At 43.9% G+C, this 22,917-nt stretch overlaps 1 protein-coding gene across 9 annotated transcripts in view; it reads left to right on the forward strand.

Annotated features, from left to right (window-relative positions):
• The window catches only part of DYSF (dysferlin), a 1,254,081-nt gene that overhangs the window by 935,738 nt on the left and 295,426 nt on the right, over window positions 1-22,917 (forward strand). For 5 of the 9 annotated variants that reach the window (XM_069632290.1, XM_069632293.1, XM_069632289.1 and 2 more), the window contains 2 exons: window positions 4,801-4,833; window positions 15,715-15,756. The exons of the other annotated variants lie outside the window; for them this stretch is intronic. In XM_069632290.1, coding sequence (XP_069488391.1) covers window positions 4,801-4,833; window positions 15,715-15,756 — 75 coding nt within the window. The remainder of the gene's footprint in view (window positions 1-4,800; window positions 4,834-15,714; window positions 15,757-22,917) is intronic. 9 annotated transcript variants of the gene reach the window in all.

The following is a 22,917-nucleotide window of genomic DNA, read 5'->3' on the forward strand; positions in this document are numbered from 1 at the left end:
AGCCAAGTAATGCCACTGTGTCGAGTCACCTTCCTCAAACCTTAACAAGGCATGCCTGTTTTGAGATCCTCCAATAAAGCCAGTCATGGACGCTTCTTAATCAATAGCACATTCTCAGCTGTGAGGAAGTCTAAGGCCGGCTACCTAAAAGCACCTGTCCATCCAGCAGCCCAATGATTGGCTTCTTTGGTGCAACGTCCTTACATTTGCCGAGCGATGCATTTTGAATGCCTTCACTCTACACCTTCTCCTGCAATCACAGGGCTGGAAATGGAAATTATTACCTGTGGGATCCCACCGGCGGGGGTTTGGAGGGTGCAAGTCAGTTTGTGCGGTGTGGAGGCACATATTGTCCTTGCTCCCCCCTCAAAATAAATATTTCCATTTGATTAATACATTATTAACAAATGGAAAATAACCCATGAAAGGGGGAGCGTTTCCCATAATGTTGCAAGCAAATTATAAAAAACTGTATTCAAATATCTAATTTCTGCAGAGTACAATCCTCACAGGAATAATCTCGAATGTTTTCACCAGGCATTCCAGGAGTCTAGCGGTTTCTCTTGTCTTTGGGCCTGACGCCCCGGGTTAAAATCAAGGCTTCAGCAACAAAAACGGATTGAAAACATTAAAGGGTTCAAATAGATTTCCCGGAGCCGGAAGACATTTTTTGCCGGATCTGTGAAAATCGGGCCCAATGACTACCACTATGCGATCAGACCTGTTGAAAATTCTATGGAGCGTAGGTGACACGACTGTTTATTTTGCCTATTCGCTCTAACATGATCGTCCGATACTACACCTTGAATCGATGAACAGTTGACATACACATTATACAATTTAAACGAAGTAACGCAATCCGACACTGCTATCTTTACATGTGTGAATTCATTTTTTGCTCCTCTGTGATTATGTGTACCCCTGGTGCACACTGTTAGGACAGTTTCGTCTGAAGTCAAACTAAGGGCTTAGTAAAACCATTCAACTGAGGCAGTACAAGACTCCAATCTTAGTATAAGGCTGTACCACCTCAGTACATGGTAGCGTAGACAGAGCAGCCATGCTTATCTTAGAAGGGAGAGAGGGCTGTAGAATCAGTACACATGAAATTGTAATACAAATGGCCCAAAGGAACACTGAAACACTATGTGTTGCAAAAATAAATGGTTTATTTCAATACAGGTAGGCCCAGATACATCTTGGGGGAAATAGATCCTATTACCGATTATATAAACACATTATAGAAAAACACAACAATATGCTTGAAAATACACAGACCAAAGCATATTACCTAATTTGGAACACCTAACAGTAGTTCTAGGGAAATCAACACCAGCAGTTACTTTTACAATACTTTCAGTAATACGAGAGAAGTAGACCCTATCCGTTGTACCATGACACGCAGCAAGAAATCCCACAGTAAGTCAACTGGAAAATATACTTTTCAGAATATTGGAACACTTATTGTAGGAACAGTAAAACACAGTTATTCTAGGGGAGTTGGACATTGTGGTGTAATATTCAATTACAGTTTCTTTTCAGTTCACAGGCTAAGGGAAGCAATAACTCTACCTTGTTTTAGGATAAAACTGTTATGCTCAAGGTTATGTACTTTTGTCAGGAGCTACCAGCCACCTAAAAGGTAAGTATGACCTATGCAGACTTATTCTGGACAGGCTAACAGCAGGTCAGGGGAAGCAAGACCCAATTGGGGACACTCGTACAATTATCCTAACAGGAATAGCAAAGTGAAACCAACAGCATTACTTTTGGGACAAGGGGAACCCAATTCACAGGTGAGTAAGTTAACATTTTATCTACTTTCTGTTAGAATGGCGAGACAGTTTCTAAGGGAAGTAAGACTTTGAGAATACTTATTTAAGCAGGCACACAGCTATTCAAGGTAAGTAAATACTATATATACTTTTCAGAATGGCAAAACTTATCTAAGGTAAGTAATGCATTTTTGTAACTATTCACTCTCAGAGCTTAAAGTTACCATGTAAACTTTTCAACACTTGTTTTTCTTTTCAAGGCAGACCCCTAAAAGTTTTCAGCCCTTCCCAACTCTAGTACATGAGTACTCCCGGAGGTAGACGAGAGACCATAATGGTCTAGGATCCAGCTGCAGGCAGGGTGAACTATGGCTCAGTTTCAGGAAAACTTCAGAGTTCCTAAAGAAGAGTGTTTAAACAAGTAAGTATTTTCCTTTAGAGTTAGTTGAGGTCCCAGGGTCTTCAGAGAAGACACACTAGGAGGATTCCAGCAGTGGGCCTGAGTGAACTGGACGAGAGACCACCCAATCACAGTAAACACCCCAGGGATTCACAGTAATCACAAGAGACGGAAGGTAAGTAAATACCTAAGCCCGCACAGCACCTCAGCAAAGAAGAAGGTTTCGCAGCAGGAGGACTTCAGGATCTGCAGCCAAAAACCCAGTCATTGAATTCCTTCATCAAGAAGACAGAAGACAGGACACTGGAAGGACTTTGCAGCAGTGATCATGGGGAAGGGTCTAACCTAGGTTTTCCTGGTGGCTGGATGTGGCTCTGTGGATTTGGTGCCTTTTTCAGGAGCACCGAAGAAGACAGACTAATGCTGGCCGGATTCTCGTCATTTGCAAGGTCCAGCACGCTGGTGGGGAGTCTTCTCAGACTATTTTCTTGTCTCTGGAGGTCAAGCAGGATGCCCACAAAGTGTCAGTAGGATTCGGAATTCTAAAGACCATGCACCGCACAATGGCTTGAGGTCCTAGGGTATTGGGGTATTGCAGCCACGCAAGGTTGCTGCCTGGCGTGGGATGGTTCAAAATGCAGGTCTTCTTGAGTCTAGTGGCTCTTACCAGGCTCTGGGTCGGAGTTGTTTCCGGAGTCCCCAGCTCGATTGGAAGGAAGGATAACAGCAGGCTTTGTGGTTGCTGGAAATGGTTTAAGCCACACATTTGTCACCTCTTCAGCTTCCAGGGTCGGATTTTATTCAGTAACCCAGCCAACCAAACTGCCTTGCAAAATTCAAATGTGGGGGGGGTTGGCAATCCTTTCAGGACAGTCAGCCTCCCAGTTTGAACTGGATTCTCACATGCAGGCTGAGACAAAGAAAGGCAGAGTCTTTGACTCCTCCCTTGCTTCCTGCCTTTACAGACACTCTGGAGCCTGGGCAAAGAGTCCACAGGTCTTCCGCTGAAGATACAAATCACACAAAGGAATTTCCCACCCTGGAGGCCATGGGTGCCTTTACCAGGATTGTGCAAAAAGCCCGCGATAAAGGTGCACCAAATTAATAAAAAGGTTGACTGCCACAAGCCATTAAAGGTAAGTTTGTTCTCATAACATAAATGTTCCATATTAAATGAGAAAGGGGATACTCAGTATCTCCCCACACTCCACATAAGGTGGGGGGTGCTGGTCTCACCTAATAAAATATAAAAGTGATCCAAAGATCCTTTCTACCCTTGGGAACTGTAGTCCTCAAAAGGTTAGCCAGAGAAAGTTAAACGGGGAGCCCCTAGGTCAACCCAGTAACAATAGGCGCTTATGCCAAAAAGTTGTCAAAGAGGATAACTTTTAAAAGACACTATGGAGAGTCATAAAAATAGTACACAATTCTGTGAGACTGGGAAAAGGTTCCCACTCACAGTGGTATAAGGAACTAGAATCCAGCAGCAAAAGCAAAAGGTTCTGTGGTTGGCCCAGGTCAGGAAGATGTATCATGACTATGGACATCTTACCTAACACACACATACATACCTTGGGCGTTTGCTCTCTTCAGATTGGCCCGCTTTATGTCACAGGGCGCCCGGCTCTAGACTGCCATAGGGTGGCACCTATGCGTGGTCCCATTTGGAACCAGAGTACCTTATACCCTAACCTCAAAGGTTGGATGTGAATAGCACTAATTTCGTTTTCACAAATCATTCTTGGCAGAATATTTATGACTCATTTTGATTAAACCTATTTTTCCAATTGTTGTATTTTCTATACTTGTATATAACTCGTGTTTCCTTCCTTTCTTTTGCCCTTCTTGCTTTTGATGGTGTCGGGTGCAGGGAGCCCAGAACACCATCCGCCTCTTCTCTTTTTAGTGATATTCTCCTCCCCTTTCTGCATCTTGCTTACCCTTGTGCTGGCAATTTCCCGCCCCGTATCTATGTTCATTTGCTTTTAGTCTTCCTGTTACTCCCTGACATGTTTTCTTACTTTGTTTACTGCTCACACTCCACTCACACCCACACTCCACGACTCAACTTTTTATGTTGCACTCCCTCACAAGTCTGTTTTTTTCTTACATTTCATTTTTTTCTTTTCATCAACTTTGACCCTCATGATGCACACAACCCTTTTTTTATTGATGCTTTTTGTGTATGGTATGCAGTGTTTATATCGAAAGTGTTATATTCAAGAGAACAATATCTTTTATATTGACATTTTTTTATAATGTATGCATTTAAGAGTGCAGTAAAAGGTTAAATAATTTTTTGAGACAGTCCTGGTGGGTTTTTAGGGGTGGGAAATGGAGGTTTGGGGGACCCCCCAAAAAAAGTGGATTCACTATGAAAGTGTTCAATATAAAATATTTGCGATATGTGCATTCAATAAGGTGTTCTACAATATGAGCCTACATAGTGCAGTCCTTTGGGCTGGGTTGGCAGAACATCTCACACAAGTATCTGTACCAATTAATTTGCAACATCCACCCGTTCATCCTTTGTTGAGTCCAGCCGTACACTCGATTTCTTTTACAACTCTGCATAGCTGATCGCGAAACAAGACGATTGTACTAAAATTTCTTTTGCATAATTAGTATTTCAGGTGGTTCTCCAGGAAAAAGAAGTGTGTAAGTACTTCCTCCTTGGGCTTGTAAGGGGAGTGGTGGATCAGCAGGTGCCCCTTTCGAGTGCCGCCGTACAAAAAGGCACTGATGGCCTGGAAAGGAGGTGGTGCTACTTTTAATGGTGAAACAGACACCGGATACGAAAAGAAATGCTCTCTTTGGCGGACATTCTAATGTCACCAGTGCTTACTGTGTGGGGGTGTTTGCCAGGGCTCAGCCCTGGCACTTTTGTTTGAACCCCATGCCCTTATTTTGTTTGAGACTCACTTTAATTATGAAGTGGTGATAGTCCATGCATCCATGAACCACAATGAGGAGGTGGGAGCTATAGTGTAACCCCCAAATATGTCGACACTGCGGGAGCAGGTACGGCTGGGGGCAGCAGGGGAACTACCAACCCACAGTGTCACAGGAGTGCTAGAAAATATTTGGGCCCTGGCACTTATTTTTGTACAAATTAAGTATTGAATATCACTTCTACACCAACCTCATGTCTTATTGAATGCATCCATTTTCTGTGACCATAACTCAGATACAGGAAGACAGTACTTTCTACTGTATTCATACCCAGGTGTATCGTTGTTTTGCTCATGACTTTCCCTAATGGATACTTTGATTATAAAACCCATAACGGAGGAATCACGTGAGCAGGAGTCATTGATTTGGTACCCGGTGTCTGCAAGGTTCTTTTGGCTTCCTGAGTCTATGGATGTTTTTGTTGCGCTGCCTACACTTTGGTTGTGGTTCTTGTGCAAACTGTTGTACAATTGTCTGTGTACTTATTTTCCTACTTTCTGAACTCCAAACCTTTTTGCCTCCTTGCCCCCCAGCAGTTTTTCACATGACAAACTGTTGAAAACAGGCAATGCAGTTACTGGTCTTTGTGATTTGTGTTTTGCGCTTCTCTTTTTCTTATCCTTAGTTGCCCTTTTCTGCTCTCTCGTACACAAAGGCCTCTATATGCCTCGCAGGGACACAAGACGACAATGCTGTGGCGAGTGGCACAGTTTAAAAAAATACCTCTTAACTTGACAAAACATATTCATTCGTATGCAAAACTGGAAAAAAAACACTAGTTATCAGCACGACTACCAAACCGCTGCCTCTCTTTTCAAGTCTCCACATACCATATTCTCACAACAAAGTTATTTGCAGACTTTAAAACAGAGGATCTCTCAGGTAGTCTCACACCCTGATGTCACTCACCCTCATTCAGCGGGTAGTTGTAAATCTCACTACATCTATATACATCTGTACTATTGTCCCCACTCAACCCCTTAAATGCGTCACCCTTGTGAGGAGAGAGGTACAGATAGAAGCTCCCTTTGCAATTCTATTTTACCCAAAAGACTAAAATGAAGGGTACAATGTTCATTCATTGCCTGTTTTCTTTTCGCGGCACTATCTGCCGAAAAAGATTTGCCGGAAAAACTCTATGAAAAAAATATGGGACGGAGGGCATATAAAGTGTAATGTGGGCTGGTGTATAGGGAAGAAATAATTGAGGAGGAGGGATAGGTAGGGGGACACTCACAAAAAACAAAGATGCAAAGATGTTTTTGGGCAAAACATTGTTGGCAAAAAGTGCCATGAAAAAAGAATGGCCAATGAATGAAAATAGAACTAAAGGAAGATGCCTGATGACATGTGTTGATGGCGATATTAACTGGGCAGCATATCAGGATTATGACTCAACAAAGAATTTTTTATATGCAATTTATTTTTAAAATGCAAATGCTTAGCGATACATGCACAGGCTCTTAAACTGCAATTTCATGTACTTTTCTTTGGAACACAGAAGATTATTTCAAGGTCAGTGAACAGATTTATTCTAACATAATAGAAACGCAAGTGCCTGAAAAAGATTGCTCAACATTCTAATTCACAAGACTCTGAAGCCCTGGATATTGAAGATTAATGAAACAACACAAAAGGAACTGAAGACTATAAAATGGGCCCAAGTGGGGCAGTTTGATGAGTTGCACCACTTTGTAGCTAGTATATTTGACCAGTGTTACTGAACACATATTCTTTAGAATGCACAATTTGTAACACATTTTGCCAAAATAACTCTCTCTTGGATACTGCTCAGAAAAGCAACAAATTGTCATTTGGGCTCTGGCCCATTTTTTCATTGATGCCCGTGCCAATTCTATGCCCTTGTCCGCCCCTGACCACTTATGTACCACTTATGTACACATTCTATACAATCTACGAGAAACTACATGGAATCAAAAATAAAACAATGATTATGTTTAAATATATGACTTACCTCACTGTGAAGGTAATACTGAGAATACTTACGATATTTAGGAAGCATAGGGGCATCTGTTTCCAGAACAATTAGACCACTTCCGTGAACACTACTTACCACTATTAGAAAATTAAATATATGACTTAACTAACGTAGACATTGTAATAGTGATGCAATGTCGAAATCAATGTGTGAAACCTTTTCCAGAATAATTAGAACACTTATGAGAACACTATATACCATCTAAGAGAAAAGTAAATTGAATAAAAATACCAGACAATTATATGTTTTTAATATATCAGTTAACCAACTGAGACACCATAATATTGAGGAAATTTAGAAAGGAATAAGGAAATCTATTTCCAGAGGAATTAGAACACGTTTGTCAACACTGTAGACCATCTATGAGAAAACAACATGTAATAAAAAAGTAAAAGAATAATATGGTTTAATTATATGACTTAACTAACTGAGACACCAGAATACTGAGGCAATAAATATAGGAACCTTTAAAGACAATTCAGAAAAATATCTGCCCCTTTCCAAACTATCCTTTCTAGCAAATTTGATAAGAAATGATTCCCCTCCCAATCAGTGTATGTTGTTACTGAAATACCAATGCTGGAAAAGTACTAGTCTGGCTTCCTACCAGGATGGAGCACCTCTATTAGTAAACAATGGTGGCACAAGTTTCCAAACCCTGCCAGACCCTTTAGCCTTATATGAGAAATCACATGGTCCTCAGTAGAGTATTATTGAAGAGGTGCTCCTCTTTCCTTGAACCCTGCCCCCAGTATGGAAGTATGCCTCCTGTTCCCCATACTCTTCAACCTATCAGAGACCCCTTTCTCTGGAAGTCCTGATTGACAGCTTAGACATCATTGTCCATCAGAAGCCCGACAAAACCGATCTGTGCCTTAAATTATCAGAACACCAGGACATTGGTAATTTGAAAACCTCTTTAGCAAAAATTGATGGCTGTCTGGTGTATCTTGAAGCACAATTCCTGGCTGACAACGCCTCCCTCTCCCACATCTCTCTTGATTCTGTATCAAGTCTTGAATCATGGCTTAAGCAGTGAACGCAATGACCTCCATTTTAGTCGCCAAATAATGTCCCTATGTTTAGTGCTTCAGTCCTGACATGGCCAAGAAGTTCCATATCACAATACAGAGAACACAGTTTACGCTCCATATTATGAAAATGAATAACCCACATGTCCACAAGCACAGCCTTACAAGTGCCAAGATTCTCTCTGACCCCCATTGCCAATATCCTACAGTCATGGTTCCAGGGATATCAAATTCATACCATCTTTAAAGCTGTGCCACAGTCAGCATCCTTCCTGATCATAGGCACAATCATGCCATTCATTGCTTGGCATCCCTTAATTGACTCCCCTTTGAAGTACCATCTATTGCCAGGATTGTCTGCTTCAAATATGTAACTATCGAACAAAATTCCTCATGCTACCTGCCAATATGATTCACTCTATCTGGAGTTATGGCCTCACTGCACATTAATAGCCTCTTGGATCTACAAATGCTACGTTTCCTCAATGAAAAAGCAATCACTCTGATAGTCCTTCTCAGGATCACGCTCACCATATTGCCAGATATATCTTCTAACCTGCTTCTAAGGAGCTTTCTTACCAAATATAAATATTTCTGTTGGATTCCTTCATCCCACAGATTCCTCATCTTAGATGTATCTTTTCCTGTCTTTTGGAACTTTTGGTGTCACACGAAGGGTGGGAGGGGGGACATTTTGTCTCTAGATCATTTGTCCTTGGCATCATTGAGCCCCCATTATGTCAGAGGTGACATCAGTTGAGCTATAAATCGATCCAGCAGTACCTCATGACCTCTGCTCCTTTCTGTTTGCACACTCAGTGTACTCCTTTTATTTTGTGTCAATTCTACCTGTGATTTGACTGAAACTCCAAAGGCCTGGTGCTTTAAGCCCTATCAGGATTGCTGGAGGCAAATGCCTTTATTGGAGCCCAGAGGTTTTGCATTTACTGCATGACATCAAAGAATGAGGCTCCTGCCAATGGACGCACTGCAAGATCCTCCGGGACCAGGATGAGATGTTACCAAACAGACCCTGTCTTTGTGGATTGTCCACTGCATTTCCGATTGCTACGATCTAGCCGAGAAGGAAGTGCCTGTGGGGGCCTATTCTACCAGAGGCCTGGTGGCCTCCTCTGCCTTACAGAGGGGCGTCCCTATTTTGGATCCATGACAGGTGGGATGCATGGTCTTATCTGCATACATTCACCAAGCACTACTTCCTGGATTCTTTGACGGGATGCTCGCTTTGGCGGGGTCGTGCCCCGCGGTTTCCTGGTGCAGATAGTGATGTCTCGTACTCCTCCCTCCTCGGGATACTGCGCGTCCTTTGCAGTTTATCTGAGGTGAGGAATCTATGAGAGGAAGGAATCCATTAGGAGAATCCATTACTTAAGTCTTGGTTATTTTCTTTCTGATGGAACAGTCCTTCCGCCCACAGTTTCTGCTAAGCTTTTCCTGCCATCCCCTTATAATGGAAACTTGTTCTCCTTTTGATAGAGTCAGGGGCAAAGTGCTGGAAGAAAACGCTCAACGGATGTCATGGGGTGCGGCTGGCTCCATTTATACTGCCTCCGACGCCACATCCGGTGTCATGGCATCCACTAGTGCCGGGCAGAGCTGAAGCAGAGCCTCCACTGCAGCTTTTGGTGGCAGAAACATTTTCCAAAAGCAGCTGGAGAAGTTATATCTAGGAAACAAGAATCTGTCAGATAACCTGTCAGAGGAAGGGCTAACCAATCAGAAAGAGCATTATAGAGAGGTCAATCATTGTTTTCTTCTGCCACATTAGTCTTGGCCTTTTTTTATTGGACAGAGATGGCCAAAGTACTCACCCTTAATCATCAAAGGCCAATATGCTGCTGTTAGATAATATTATTTAACTATGTATTCTCTGAACATCATGGAATAAAGAGTATGATGTTCACTCATAAGGTTGAAATGTCTAAAATGTTATATGTCCGAACATGCATATATTTGCATTCATTTCATATATAGCTTGAGAAAGGCATATACAAACTGAAATGTGTGTTCTCTTATAAAATTACAAGCAATGACAGTTTATTCTACATATGCAAGTAGCTATTCCTAAAATGTACAGACAACATTAACGTGAAGACTTCCAGAAACGTCATTCGTTCCTAAAAGAAAATGGGATCAGAAGTATTTAGCTTTCTTTTTTTCCTTCCAGGCAGTATTCATTTAGGGCACCTTGAAAACGTTGTGATGTTAAAGTGTGTAGTGTAGAATGTCCCCTTGTACAGGTGTTGCGAATATGTGTTCTGCTGTCCCTCTAAGCCTATGTGTTCTATATAAGAAGAACAATTCATTAACGCCTTGACCTGTCAAACAAAATGGAAAGTGGAAAAATACTCGAGGACCCTAGAGTTGGTTTCAGTACATTCCGACAGCGGGTATTCCCAAAGCAAAGCAAACGCGAAAGTGATGTCACTCTTCCCTATACATCCCTCTATTGCAAAGCCATTGGAGGAAAAGGTGCCTTTACAGCCAAAGGCTGGTGTCAATACATATTTGGGAAAGAACACAACCAGTCATTCGCAATAATTCTATAGTACAACTCAAATCCCACCCTCTGTGTGTGCAGGCATATCATGAGGTCTTTACACTATTACCGTCTATGTAACCACATGTGTGCATGTAAACCTGCAAACTTTATCCATGTATACTTAACCCCACCAGTATCAGTGCAAGCTATTTCAGAGAAGGTAACATTGCATCCACACCACGCATTAGCAACACTGTCCATTGTGGCGTTGGATAGCATTTGAATAAACATTTCCCAGAACAGCGACCAGATGCTTACAGTGTAATGTAATATAATGGGTTATTTATAACGCGCTTAATAGGGGTTCTGTGATGCTCTGCGTCCAAGACGAGTGCGTTGCCCCTGAGCTATCCTCCGGAGGCAGACATTGCTTGGAGGGGAGAGATCTTGTGTGCAGAGAGAGGTGTCATCTAGGAGAGTCCCGTAATAGCTCGTTTACAAGGGGCAGTGCCAATTTGCTTGGATAAAACACGAGCAAACCAGACACAGTCAAGCATCGCAATGCCATGGGTGAAGGCCACCAGATTGTGTGGCCATCTGCAGCTGTGTTCCTAGTGTTGCTCCATGGGGAGAAACGATGGCTGCTACCATGGATAAAGGAAGGGTTGAGCCACCTACATCTGCTATAATACATCTACATCCAACCTAGGGCACAGAGTATCCGGGGCATGGTGTGTTTCCTATTCCTGGGCCATGGATGCACCAACACTGGTGCCAGATAGCTCAGCGAGTAAATGCCTGATCTGAATATCTTTGGCAACCTGCTGTCATCCTTCTGAGGTCGCTACACCGAGTGCCATGTAATGGTATCAATAACTAACGTTACTGCGAGGCTAAGAAGCACGTATGGCGCGGCATGCAGTACTCTTTAGAAAGGGCATTGTTATTTATTTATTTATTTAGTACATTTGTAAGAACGCCAAAAACCCACGGGCATCTAGGCGCTATCATGGTTATTGTTGATGCTGCTATACCACAGTTCATGCACTAGCGCTAGAACAGCAAGGTTCCTGGAGAACTTTTACCTCTACAGTGACAATCTGTAGTTTGGGTCTGGGCTCATGCCACGCAGCGGGCAGTGTAGGGCCAAGTACATTAGAGGTAACCCACAGCAGAAGGTCAGTGAGGGTAGGTTGGCACCCGTGCAGCTGAATCATTGGTGCTTCACTGTCTCTGGCGCGGGTGCTCCTCACAGCCCAGTGGACCGCCTTCATCATGGCATTTCCCCATGGGCTGCTCTCTCTATGGGGGCTTGTACATCTGGCTCGGCCCTGCCAAGTGGCTTTGCCCGCAACCTCCCTGCTGTCTCATGGGGGAGCTTCTCTATGGTGGGCTTGGGGTGCCATTGATGGTTCGGCGGAGCCTGCGGCAGCAGGCCCCCCTCACTTTTGGTACTATCACACTTGGCTGTAGAATCTGGGCTGACACACCCACCAAGGCAATCACTATTGAACTCCTTCACCGGCATCAAGAAAGGACTGGTCTAGCAGAGAACCAGTTTTGACTGGGCTGGTTTATTATTCTCCCTTGTTGTGGAAAGTATTTCATTTTCAGGACCTCTTTATAAGGCAGAAGAGAACATGGGAAGTACATAAACAGTCCAAATGGGATAACTGAAAAGTGTCTCACTGTCAGAAGAATGTGGAGCACATGTGAAGAGAGATTTTCTGGAGCTCCAGTGGCAGCCATTTTAAGTTTGGGCTTCGATGTAGAGTCATTATCTTGATGATCATGCTCTCCTTGCTCTTTACACATGTCTCTCAAATCGTCTGTGGCCCCACCCTTTCCCCTGGAAACCAAATGGCAGCGCCTATCAATAAAGCCCCATTCACAAGCAGGCGCCATCTGGCATATCTGGCAAGTCTATGACAGATATGTTCTCCTAAGCCTCCAAATGAAGTCCATCATCCCACCCCCATTTTGACCAAAACGCTTACCTCTTCCAATCTCTTCTGCAACAGCAACACCTGCACCCTCAATTGTCATATCATCAATGCTAAGTCTCGCAGCCTTCAGACTAATTACCTTCTTGCTGTCACTAGCCGCTCAGATATCACAATGATCTAGCTGCTCGCACCTGATATCTGCGCGCGGCCTGCTGTGGCAGGTTCGAATCCCGGCAGGGCCAAATCTCATCCTTCCGAGGAGCATAAATTGAGAATCATTCTGTGGGATAATAAGGTCTTCTGTTATTTCAGCGCTCTGAGATCTATGGGTGTGTAGCGCTATATAAGAAATACATTGTTATTATACATGACCATGACTTTCACATCCTAATGATCACCAAAACCCGGTTCATGGATTCTCTCAACCATGCTCCCCACATCTCGTTCTACTCGGATACTCACTTCACCCAGAGCGGACAAGAAGGCAGAGAAGGTGGGGCAGAAGTCATTCATAAATATAATTTACAGTGCTTTTGCCTGGCCACCCTCTCTGTCCCAAAAATACTGGGAACCCAACGGGCTATCAATCTTTGCTCAAACCTCAAGCTCCATATACCCCCTGGGAGTTTATGGATTACTTCTCCGCATCTTCTCACCAAGCTGTTTTTGAAATCAGACCATTTTCTGATTGCAGGCGACTTCAATTTCTGGCTCGAGGGTAGCACCATTTCATTGACCAAGGAGTTATTTGATATCAGTGATAGCATCCGGCTTAATATACTCGGCAGAAAGCCTTTATATAAACACAGCCACTCTCTGGACACACCCTACAAGCTGGCATGACCTCCTCAGAAGTTAGCCTCTCACCTGTGATCTCACACCCCTCCATTTAGTGTCATATCTATGTGCAGTGCCTTTGGGCAAACAGCGGCACCACCAATACAATTGTTGGGTGCAACCATTGAGGTCAGACACCAATGACAAAGAGCAGCTAATGGATAAAGTAATCAATGACTGCCATGATAAAATGCTGATGTCACAATGGATGCAACAAAGGCTTTGGGCCTCATTACGAGTCAGGCAGTAACCGAGCTGGAAAAACCGGCAGGTTACCGCCGGACTCGTATTACCATTCCTCCCCCGTGATTCTCGGAATTACCAGGGCATTACGATCCCGGTGACCCAGGAATTCAAGAGGCGGAATTGTGTAAGTCCCCATTCCCATGGAGTCCTATGGGACTCCATAGGGATAATGGAAAGACCGGTTCCATCTATGACGGAGCCAGTGTTTCCATTTCCGCCTGCAGGCGGGTGGCGTTACTCCCGCCAGGTCAGACACCTCCCGCCTGCAGGACTCTTAATCAGCCGGTCCAGAAAGAACGGTGGTGGTGGTTTTACCACCACCGTTCTTTCCGGACCAGCAGGGTCATAATGAGGCCCATTGTCTCCAACATATAATAGACAGGTCCTGAGCGAATAACTATGGGTTTTCAGGCAATAAGCTATGTTATGGAAATGTGAACCACAGAGGGCGAGGTTGTGTGGCAGGAGTGAGGGATGTATGTGGAGTGTGAGGGTAAATTGTCAATTGCCGCTTTATAGTGATCTTGAACAAATACAATGGACACATAATCAAAATGAGTTGGTTCACGTTGAGTCGGTCATTAAAGGTTTCCTAAACTAGAAGCCCTCCTTTCTCAGCCTTTGGACCAAAGATAGGCTGTTCCATACGTTTTGGAACTAGAATTTCCCACCACCTTTGGATTAGTTACACCTTGAGGGGCAGTGTCTCCCTGTGTCAGATGGTCAGAACACGTGATTTACATAAATAAGGCACTGAGCTACTAAACAACAATTGATAATGCGAAGGGCCGAAGCGGAAATTGGCGATATGGGCCAATCAGGAAGCTAGTATAAATGAACCACATAGCATTCACGAAATAACGTCACCTCGGGTGTATGGGTAAAGCTGGACACCCCGCAGCTATCAGCTAATCCTCTGTGCAACGCCGGGGTTGTGGACGGGGAAGATGAGGTGCAGAGGTGGAAGGTAATGAGGCGTGACTGCCAGGTTTTGCCTGGAGTCACTCAGCCTGCCCTCCAGATCATTAATCCAGTCGCCCCTCGGGTTGATACCGGATTTCGATTCCTTTGTCTATAACCGGGGTCCCTACGGACATCGGTACGAATCGGTATCCAACAATCGGACACTCCACACTGGGCGGCAGGATGAATTTCTTACCCTACGTTGTTCTCTTTTAAGGGATTAAACATGACCAATGCTACCTCCTCACGATGGAGATCTGATGGGAAAAACACAATCTGACTGATGTGCTGCAGGTGGAAGCCAGTAATTCATGCACATTTTCTGCTGTTGGCTGCCTGCATGCTCTGCCAATTTACTGAAATTGGTAGGTCATAATGCTGGCCCTTTGCTGTGGTTGGCCGACCTAAAAGAAGATAGTTACTGGCCAAGCTTGATACAGACAACATCCCGATGATTGTTGAGATCTGGATGTGCCGCCTCCGCCCTGATGCATGGTACTTTGCTTGGCCTGAGAATGGGTAGGAAGAGGTTTTACAACTTGCGTTTTATACAGAAGTTCACAAGGAATCCAAGCTCATTATAATGAGATGGAATGCACATGGTTGGTCATTGTCCAACGAAAAGCTTTCAATTAGCAATATGCTCATCACGCTCTGCACTCACAGAAACACAGCCCTCGCTGCTTCCTCTCGGCTTCACTGTAATTATTTCTTTTGTTCTGATCTGATTACTAAACCTTTCCTTTCCCAGTCATCAAACTAACCATTCTCTCTAATGCAGCTGTGTTGTCATCTGCTATGCAGCTATTAATGGGTACGCGATCGCAGCCTTGGGCGCGTCTTTGCTTTGCGATTCGTCCAGGGTGAGGGGAAATGTTTCTTTGTGTTATTTATGCACTGTTTTAGAGATGTGAACGCCTAAGGGATAGCAGGATTCGGGGCCTTCTTTATATTAGCAGCCATTTTCTCTTAAACGGTGGCGTTGGGGCGTTTAGGCCATGTCCCGTCGCGTAGTTGAACATGTTGCATAGTTGAACTTTTCTTTAACGTATTTAATTTCAGGATCCAAACGCAATTGTGAAGAAAGCGACACCTCCATTGAAGGTACAAGAAGACACCAGCCCCATTTCAGAACATGTGTTTTTCTTTTGCGTCAATTTAATGACCAATGGTGAAGAATTTCTGTCTCCACTAGAAGCATTTGCCAGAGTTTCATCAATTAGCAAAAATGCAGGGTTTTTGTTGCTGCAATTTAAAACCTTTATGATTATCTGTTTTTTATATTATATTATCGTCAACTTCAATTTTCTCTGGCATGGATGCCACTAGGATCTACGCTATGAAATGTCATTGATGCAGGCATTAATGGGTATTAATAGAACATGCCTCTATGAGTTGGGGAATTTTGTTGAATTGATCGACAATGTCAACCGTGCCACCATGTTGAAAATGTTGAGAGTCTGGTGCTCATGAAATTATTTTCTCATAATGCTCAACACACATCGTTTTCCATTTTCTTGAATAAGTATTTAGTTTCCTAAACAATCTTTTAATTATATCTCACCATCTTACAATACTTCATTCAGTAAAGTGTACTATATACGTACACTCCTTTTATGTCTCCTTGAGTCGAAGTATGTGATTATGTTTGTCATCACCCTTTACTTTTTCCCAATTATAGTCTCAGCAATGTCAAATCTGAATCGTTTATATATCTAAGACAAAATGGCTGGCTCCAAAAGAGCTGTGTGGTAACACGGCGTACCGCTTACGTGAACCTCCATTGTGTTATCATTGTTGCCTTAAAAAATGAAAGTCAAATGACAACAAATGTTTAGGATATTGTTGAGCTACTACACTAAGCAATTCCTCATGTCCCAGGCCAGAATCTCTGCAGCTGTTATATAGTGGAAAGTCTGATATTAGCAGCACACCTGTCAACCACATGTCCCATTAAGTGCAAAGGGTATGTCAATGTCCCGTGGCAGTGCTGTTCTGCATTAATGTTTGCTATACCGTGCTGTATAATCATGTATTATCATTCATCTGTGACCATCTCCTGCGGAAGGCGGCCTATTAATTTCCTAATCAGAATACTCAACCTGATTCCAACCGGATATCAGACCTACGATGCCGCTGGTCTTCATTAGAAAGGCTGTTGTTCATTGAGCACTAGGGTATGCATAGCGGTAAGGCCCGATTCAAGATCCATCCCCACCCCGCAGAAAACCACGCAGGCCAAAAACACCATATTGCGACTAAAGCTATTGAATGTCACGACAGTGGAGCTCTTCTACGTACTACAGCAAATTGATCCTTGGCCTTTGAAGGACTTGAGTGTGGTGTACTCCAGCCTTCACCAATTTATTTATTCATTTTTTGCATTTATATAGCGCACACAAGCCCTCAGGCATCAGGGCGCTACGATCCAGTTACACGTGCCCCATTAGCTGGGGAGTACTTGGTTCAGGAATATAGAATGGTACATAGGTATTTAGAACATTTGGGACATTTGGTATATTGGAAAGGATAAGGCAGTGCTTATCTATAGATTCAGATTCAGAGACAGAGATAGCACTGTTGCCATGATGGGAACTACTGCTACAGACCAATCTATCCATCGTCACATTCAGCCTTATCTCATGCTCTGAAACCATTGTTTCGGGATTCAGATAGAAACAAACCGAAGTCTTGTGTGCAACCCGTAAATGCTGCACATTCTCAAATATGGTCTGGAACACATTGTGTTGTCATTGCACAGTTTACACCTCTACGTGCCCCTGCTGGAATAAATAAACCTTCCCTTTCCCAAAGTTCATTCTTGTTCCTGGCACTAGGTGTCACTAAACTTAGGGCCTGCTGGACTGGGCGCACTTGGCTTGTCCCCTTCCCACTCCCTTTTACTTCTTGTCTGCGCCCTTACATTATCTCGAATGTACTAAGCCTGGTTTGACAGGCCTAGTACGGTTGTTTTTTTGTTACTGTAGCTCCTTCTCCTCCGCGCCCCTTATCACCTTATTCTCTGTCACGAACTTTCACTATCTGAAACGTTGTTGGCCAAGTGCAGCAGTTTAAGGATTGTATGTTTTTCTTCCTCTCCGCCCACCCCTTCTCTCCTCCGTTCTTGTCTTGCACTTACACTAGTAGTAAGGCCGTCAGGCCAAGTTTGCTAGTCATTTTTGCAAGATCATTCATAAACATCCAGGCCTAAGAAGGACTCTGTTTTCCCTTGTTCCCTTCCCGCCTTGAAGCGCTTTGAAGCACTTCACTTGTGTATAAGCGCTTTATAAATAAACAATTACAATTACAAATACTACAAGACACTTGGGCCGCAAGAGAAGCCCATAATCCGCTCCCACCTCTAGGTGTAAATGCCCAGGGCTTTGCCGTCCCCTTACGTCTATGTTACATATATATGTACTGAGTTCCTCAAGGTTGGAGCCTCAAGCTTGTATTGGAGCAATACTATAACTCCAACATGAAAATGGCCATGAAGAATACCAAGGACTTGTATGCTGTACTTATCATTGCAGTGACACATTCCGAAGCTTCCAAATATTCCGTTGACTCAACCTAGTTTCAGGCTACTGGTGATACCAGGCCGTAACTGGTAGAGTGCTAGTTTAGCTGAGGGGGAGATACCAAATGGTGATCCCTATATATCTTATTTATTTATTTATATACAGGAGGAACAATGCTATCATGATACCAAATGAACGTACAATAGATAAGAAAATAGGGTAAGTTTGAGAGACATTTTAACCAAGTTGTGGAGGTGATTACATAGAACAGTCACCGGGGACAATACATAAATAGACATACATAGATTAAGGACAATGAACATTGGACATTTTTAAGTGCAGGTAGGATGTACGGCCAGCTGCACTCGGGCTGCACTCGGGATGTGACCATGTTGGGTGAAGTGCTAGAGCGGAGGCCGAGGAAGTGAGGGACAGAGGCAGGTTAGAGGCGGTGGAAAAATCCGTGCGGACCATTTCTCGGATGGAAGAGAATTCCATACAAGTGGAGAAAGCAGAGAGAAGATGCAGAAGTGAGAGGAAGCACAGGAAGGACCCGGGGCCACAAGGGTAGTCGAGGAGGCAGCATGGCGATTACCAGAAGGCTTGTACAGATGGATAGAGGAGGATAGATACAGTGCTGCCTTACCGTGGATAGATTTGTCATGGTTTAATTTGTGGTTTGTGAACGGTCCCTTTATATCTGAAATGAATTAGTCTGACCACAGATTTACTGATGCTATATGGAGAAAAAAACAGCATCCTCTTAACTTAACACACCTCTCCCGCGTTGCTATGTACCTGTGCCTTATCCCGGGGATACCTAGGACTTCTGCCATACTAAGAGACTGAAGAATAGGCTGCCTGTGCGACCTCACCTTCACCCTATGAGACGATGGGAAGAAAATACCTAATAAGGTTCCTTTGATGCCGGGGGGAGAGTGGGGCGAGAGTGGGGGGGCACACCTACTCACTCACAGGAGAACATCTGTAAAGATGCCCCTTCCTAGTTAGTGGGTAGCTGCCAAACATCTCCCCTTGCCTCTTTACCACCATGAATGTTTCTGTACTCATTTTACCCTGAGAGTCACCGTGACTCCCCCGATTACAGGGAGGGGGGGGAGCCATCCCTCAGTTTCTTTCTCCACAACTATTATGAATCTCTGAAATGCACAATAAACTCCATGGCCAGTGTGTCTGTCACCAATAGATAATGATGTCCAATACCGCTCCTTGGTGCCTCCAGCAAGCCTAAGTGAATGGGGGCGCCCCTCGCCATGGCCTCTCTTGGTTCACATGATGGCACATTTCCGGGTGTTATTTGCTTGGATTCTCACCTCCCTACTAGGGGAGGGACGAATCTGAGAACATCCTAATGAAGACCTGAAGGACTCTATTTAAGGCATCACTCACCAGACAACAGCCTTTCCCCCTTCACTGCCACAAACACTCTCCCCGGAAACATCTCCTCGTTCCCTGTCCTGTCATAAGCGCTCAAAGTCATTGGCTCAGGAAACTGTCCTATTGCTAGGCCCCTGCCCCCGGAAGTGCAGAGCCGCCCAATCAGTAATCAGTCAGTATGACATCACACTGACGTGAAAGCTTAACCCTCTAGATTCCAGATACCATTTCCCAATCTACTGGCCAGGTTAATAACTCAGTAACTCAGTATTCTGAGTGACATACGGGTAACATAACCCCCTCTTGCTGATCAAGGTATGACTACATCACCCAGCACTTCACGATGTGAACTGGCTTCCTGTCAACTACAGGATCGACTACATCACCTACTGCCAAACTCGGAATACCCCCCAAGTGTATTACACCCCCGTCCTGCAGGAGTGGCCTAGATATTCAAAAACACCTGGTCACCCATTCATAGCCCCTGTACCCCTGCCACCTACCCACTGTCCCACCTCTCTGTATCCTCCCTTTTGTTTACAGCGCTAGATTGGTTGCTAGCTTTCTTTGCGCTTTATACATGCCATACATAGAGTGATGCATACACGGTGGTTGTGTGGCTGCCTTTTCCACAATGCATTCAGTACGCTGTGCTAAAGACATTATTATCTGTAGTATAATTTCCTCTCTTTGGATTTTTGTTGAACCCTACTGCTGTGATCACCTTTTAATGTTACATTTAAGTAGTCCCTGAGCTTTGTTTTTCATATATATATATATATATATATATATATATATATATATATATATTTATATATATATATTTTTAGTTCATAATTGTATACATATTATCCTATTTTTTCAAAATGCGCCAAATGGCGTCTTTCTCGTGGTCCGGTAAATGGTTCTCCAATCAAAGAGAAAGTTCACCCTGCGATCATTTTTGTTGCAATTCTGTCCGTTTAAAAATGGCTCTTTTTTTTGCGTGGCTGAAAAGTACACTCTGCTACTGAACAGCGCTCCGGCCTCGGAGCAGCTAAATTTATGTCAGCTAGGGAGAAAACCTAAGCATCAGTAGCTGCTTTCATGAGATGAATGGCTCATTAAAGGATTGTCCCCCCTTTCCTCCCCCCACACTCTGCCTGGCCTTAATGTGAAACAAAATACCTACCGGCCAAACTGCAGGAGTGGACAAAGGCGGTTCTCGGCCTCCCTTTTGTCGACCTGGATGATAGCGAGAAAAAAAAGCTGCCCAACTTTTCAACTGCTGTCTATGAAGTCCCAGAAGAATTGTGCTGAGTCGTAGTTATCGCCCGCCGCCTGGCATCGATACCCGGCGTCGGGTTACAAAGTAGTACTTATTTAAGTTTACCCTAAAGCCTGGTCCTAATTAGGCTCATTTAGAGTGGGGTTTCCTGACTGTCTTATTGTATATATACAATGCCGTGGCAAACTATGCCTGCTTAAATGGTTACATTAATACGCTTTAGATGTGGTGTACAGTCGCGGGCTAACAATTATTCTGTGTGCCTCGCCTTGTCACCGCTGGCGCCGCCCGGTTCCCGGTGCAGTTCACGCCGCAAATGAATAGAGACTGAAAAGCAACTCCACAAGGCCAGGAGCGGGGGGCTGGCCAGTAAAAGCGACACTACGGCACAGGATGCCAAGGAAAGGTTCACCCATCTCTGCTTGTGAAGCAGGGGTTTGGGGTACAGCGGGCAGAAGTGCCACGCCCTGGCGGGACAGTGGCATGGTCCACCAGTAGCAGTTTAAGAAGCTTTCCATATAGCCACCCAAAGCCCTAAACCTTTCACCCAATTCATGAATATGACAGTTAAGCCTTTGTTGGGGTGCACCCATTAGGGCCCCAAAGGGTAGAGCCAAGATCTAAAAAGTGTTTATATCGAAAATTATATAGTGAAAGAAACGTTTATCAAATCTTTTCTATCGAAAACCTTTATAGTGAATGCATTTAGAGGTGGGGTAAAGGGTTAACTATTTTTGGGGAAAGTTTGGGTGGGCTATTAGGGGTCAAAAATGGTGGTTTGGTGAAACAAAGTGTGCTCACTATAAAGTTGTTCGCTACGTAAGTTTCGATATATGCTCCTTCTCTATATATTACCTCAATAGGTGAAACCTTGGCTGTGCCATTGGCGCACAGCACTTGCTGCCATTGCCAAGTGCCAGCTTTGCTTCCAAGATGCAAGTTCCTGAAAAAAAGAGGTTTTTCATTATGCCATCACATCTCTTACCAGTGAGGGTACATGCACACGGTATTGATCGACAAGGAAAGACCCCTCCACTTTCAGGGTTCCTTTGCAAAGTACAATGGATCTATGGCTAGTGATTGGACATTGTGTGGGGTAGAGGATGCAGACGTCAAAGGGGGACAAATGCAAGAGAGGCACACAGAAGTAGTGTATACCTTTGTAGGCCTTGATCCAGGATTTATATATTAACAGTTGTTCAGGACGGGCAGAGATGTATTATATTGACTTATTTAGATGTCTGGGGAGTGGGTGGGCGTGAGGGAATTTGATATTGGAACAGAATGACTTGCTTTGATGCCACCTGGAGATCGTTCCAGTGGTGGGGGGCCGATAGTGAAAAGGAGCAGACGTGGGAGGCAGTGCGGTGTGGTGGGGAACAGGGAGGTAGTGAGGTGTTTGAGGGTCTGGGAGAGGAGTGTTAAAGTCGTGGAGCAGTGGGAGGTAGCTCTTGCGGTGTCCAGTTAAAGGATCAAATATAAAAGGATTGCATGTAAAAGGATCGACATTTTTAAAAAAATTATATATATATATTTTTGGTTTTCATATAGTTAAAAAAAAGTGGTTTTTGCCACAAAAACGGGTTGGGGGGACCCCTCTTCCCCCCAAAAAAAACCAAGTAAAAAAAAAAAATCGATCCTTTTGTTTTCGATCCTTTTGAATCGATCCTTTTACCATTCGATCCTTTTATTTCGATCCTTTCACCTACAACCAGCTCTTGCCATATAGTGATGACCTAGGCGTGGAAAGATTTAAAATCAAAGGTTATATAATGGAGCGATTATGAGAGAGCCCTGCGATGTTGTGTCAGCACAACATCGGCTTTACTGAGGAAGTGTCTTACGTTATGTTAAAAATGTGTAGAGCGCGGCAGTCAACCGAGGGCCTCATGGCGCAGAGGGGAGCAGGGAGGCTCAGAACAAGTAGGTTTGAACCTGCCGGTTAAATATGAGAGGATTGTCAATAGCACAAATGGCCAGAGGTAGTTTATTAATTTATTGTGCATTCATTAGGCGCTTATACAAGTAAATTGTGTGTCAAAGCGTCCGACAGGGCAACACGGAGGGAACATGGGATAG

The sequence above is a fragment of the Ambystoma mexicanum genome, chromosome 6q (genome assembly GCF_040938575.1).
Source record: "Ambystoma mexicanum isolate Mex_15411 chromosome 6q, UKY_AmexF1_1, whole genome shotgun sequence".
NCBI lineage: Eukaryota > Metazoa > Chordata > Amphibia > Caudata > Ambystomatidae > Ambystoma > Ambystoma mexicanum.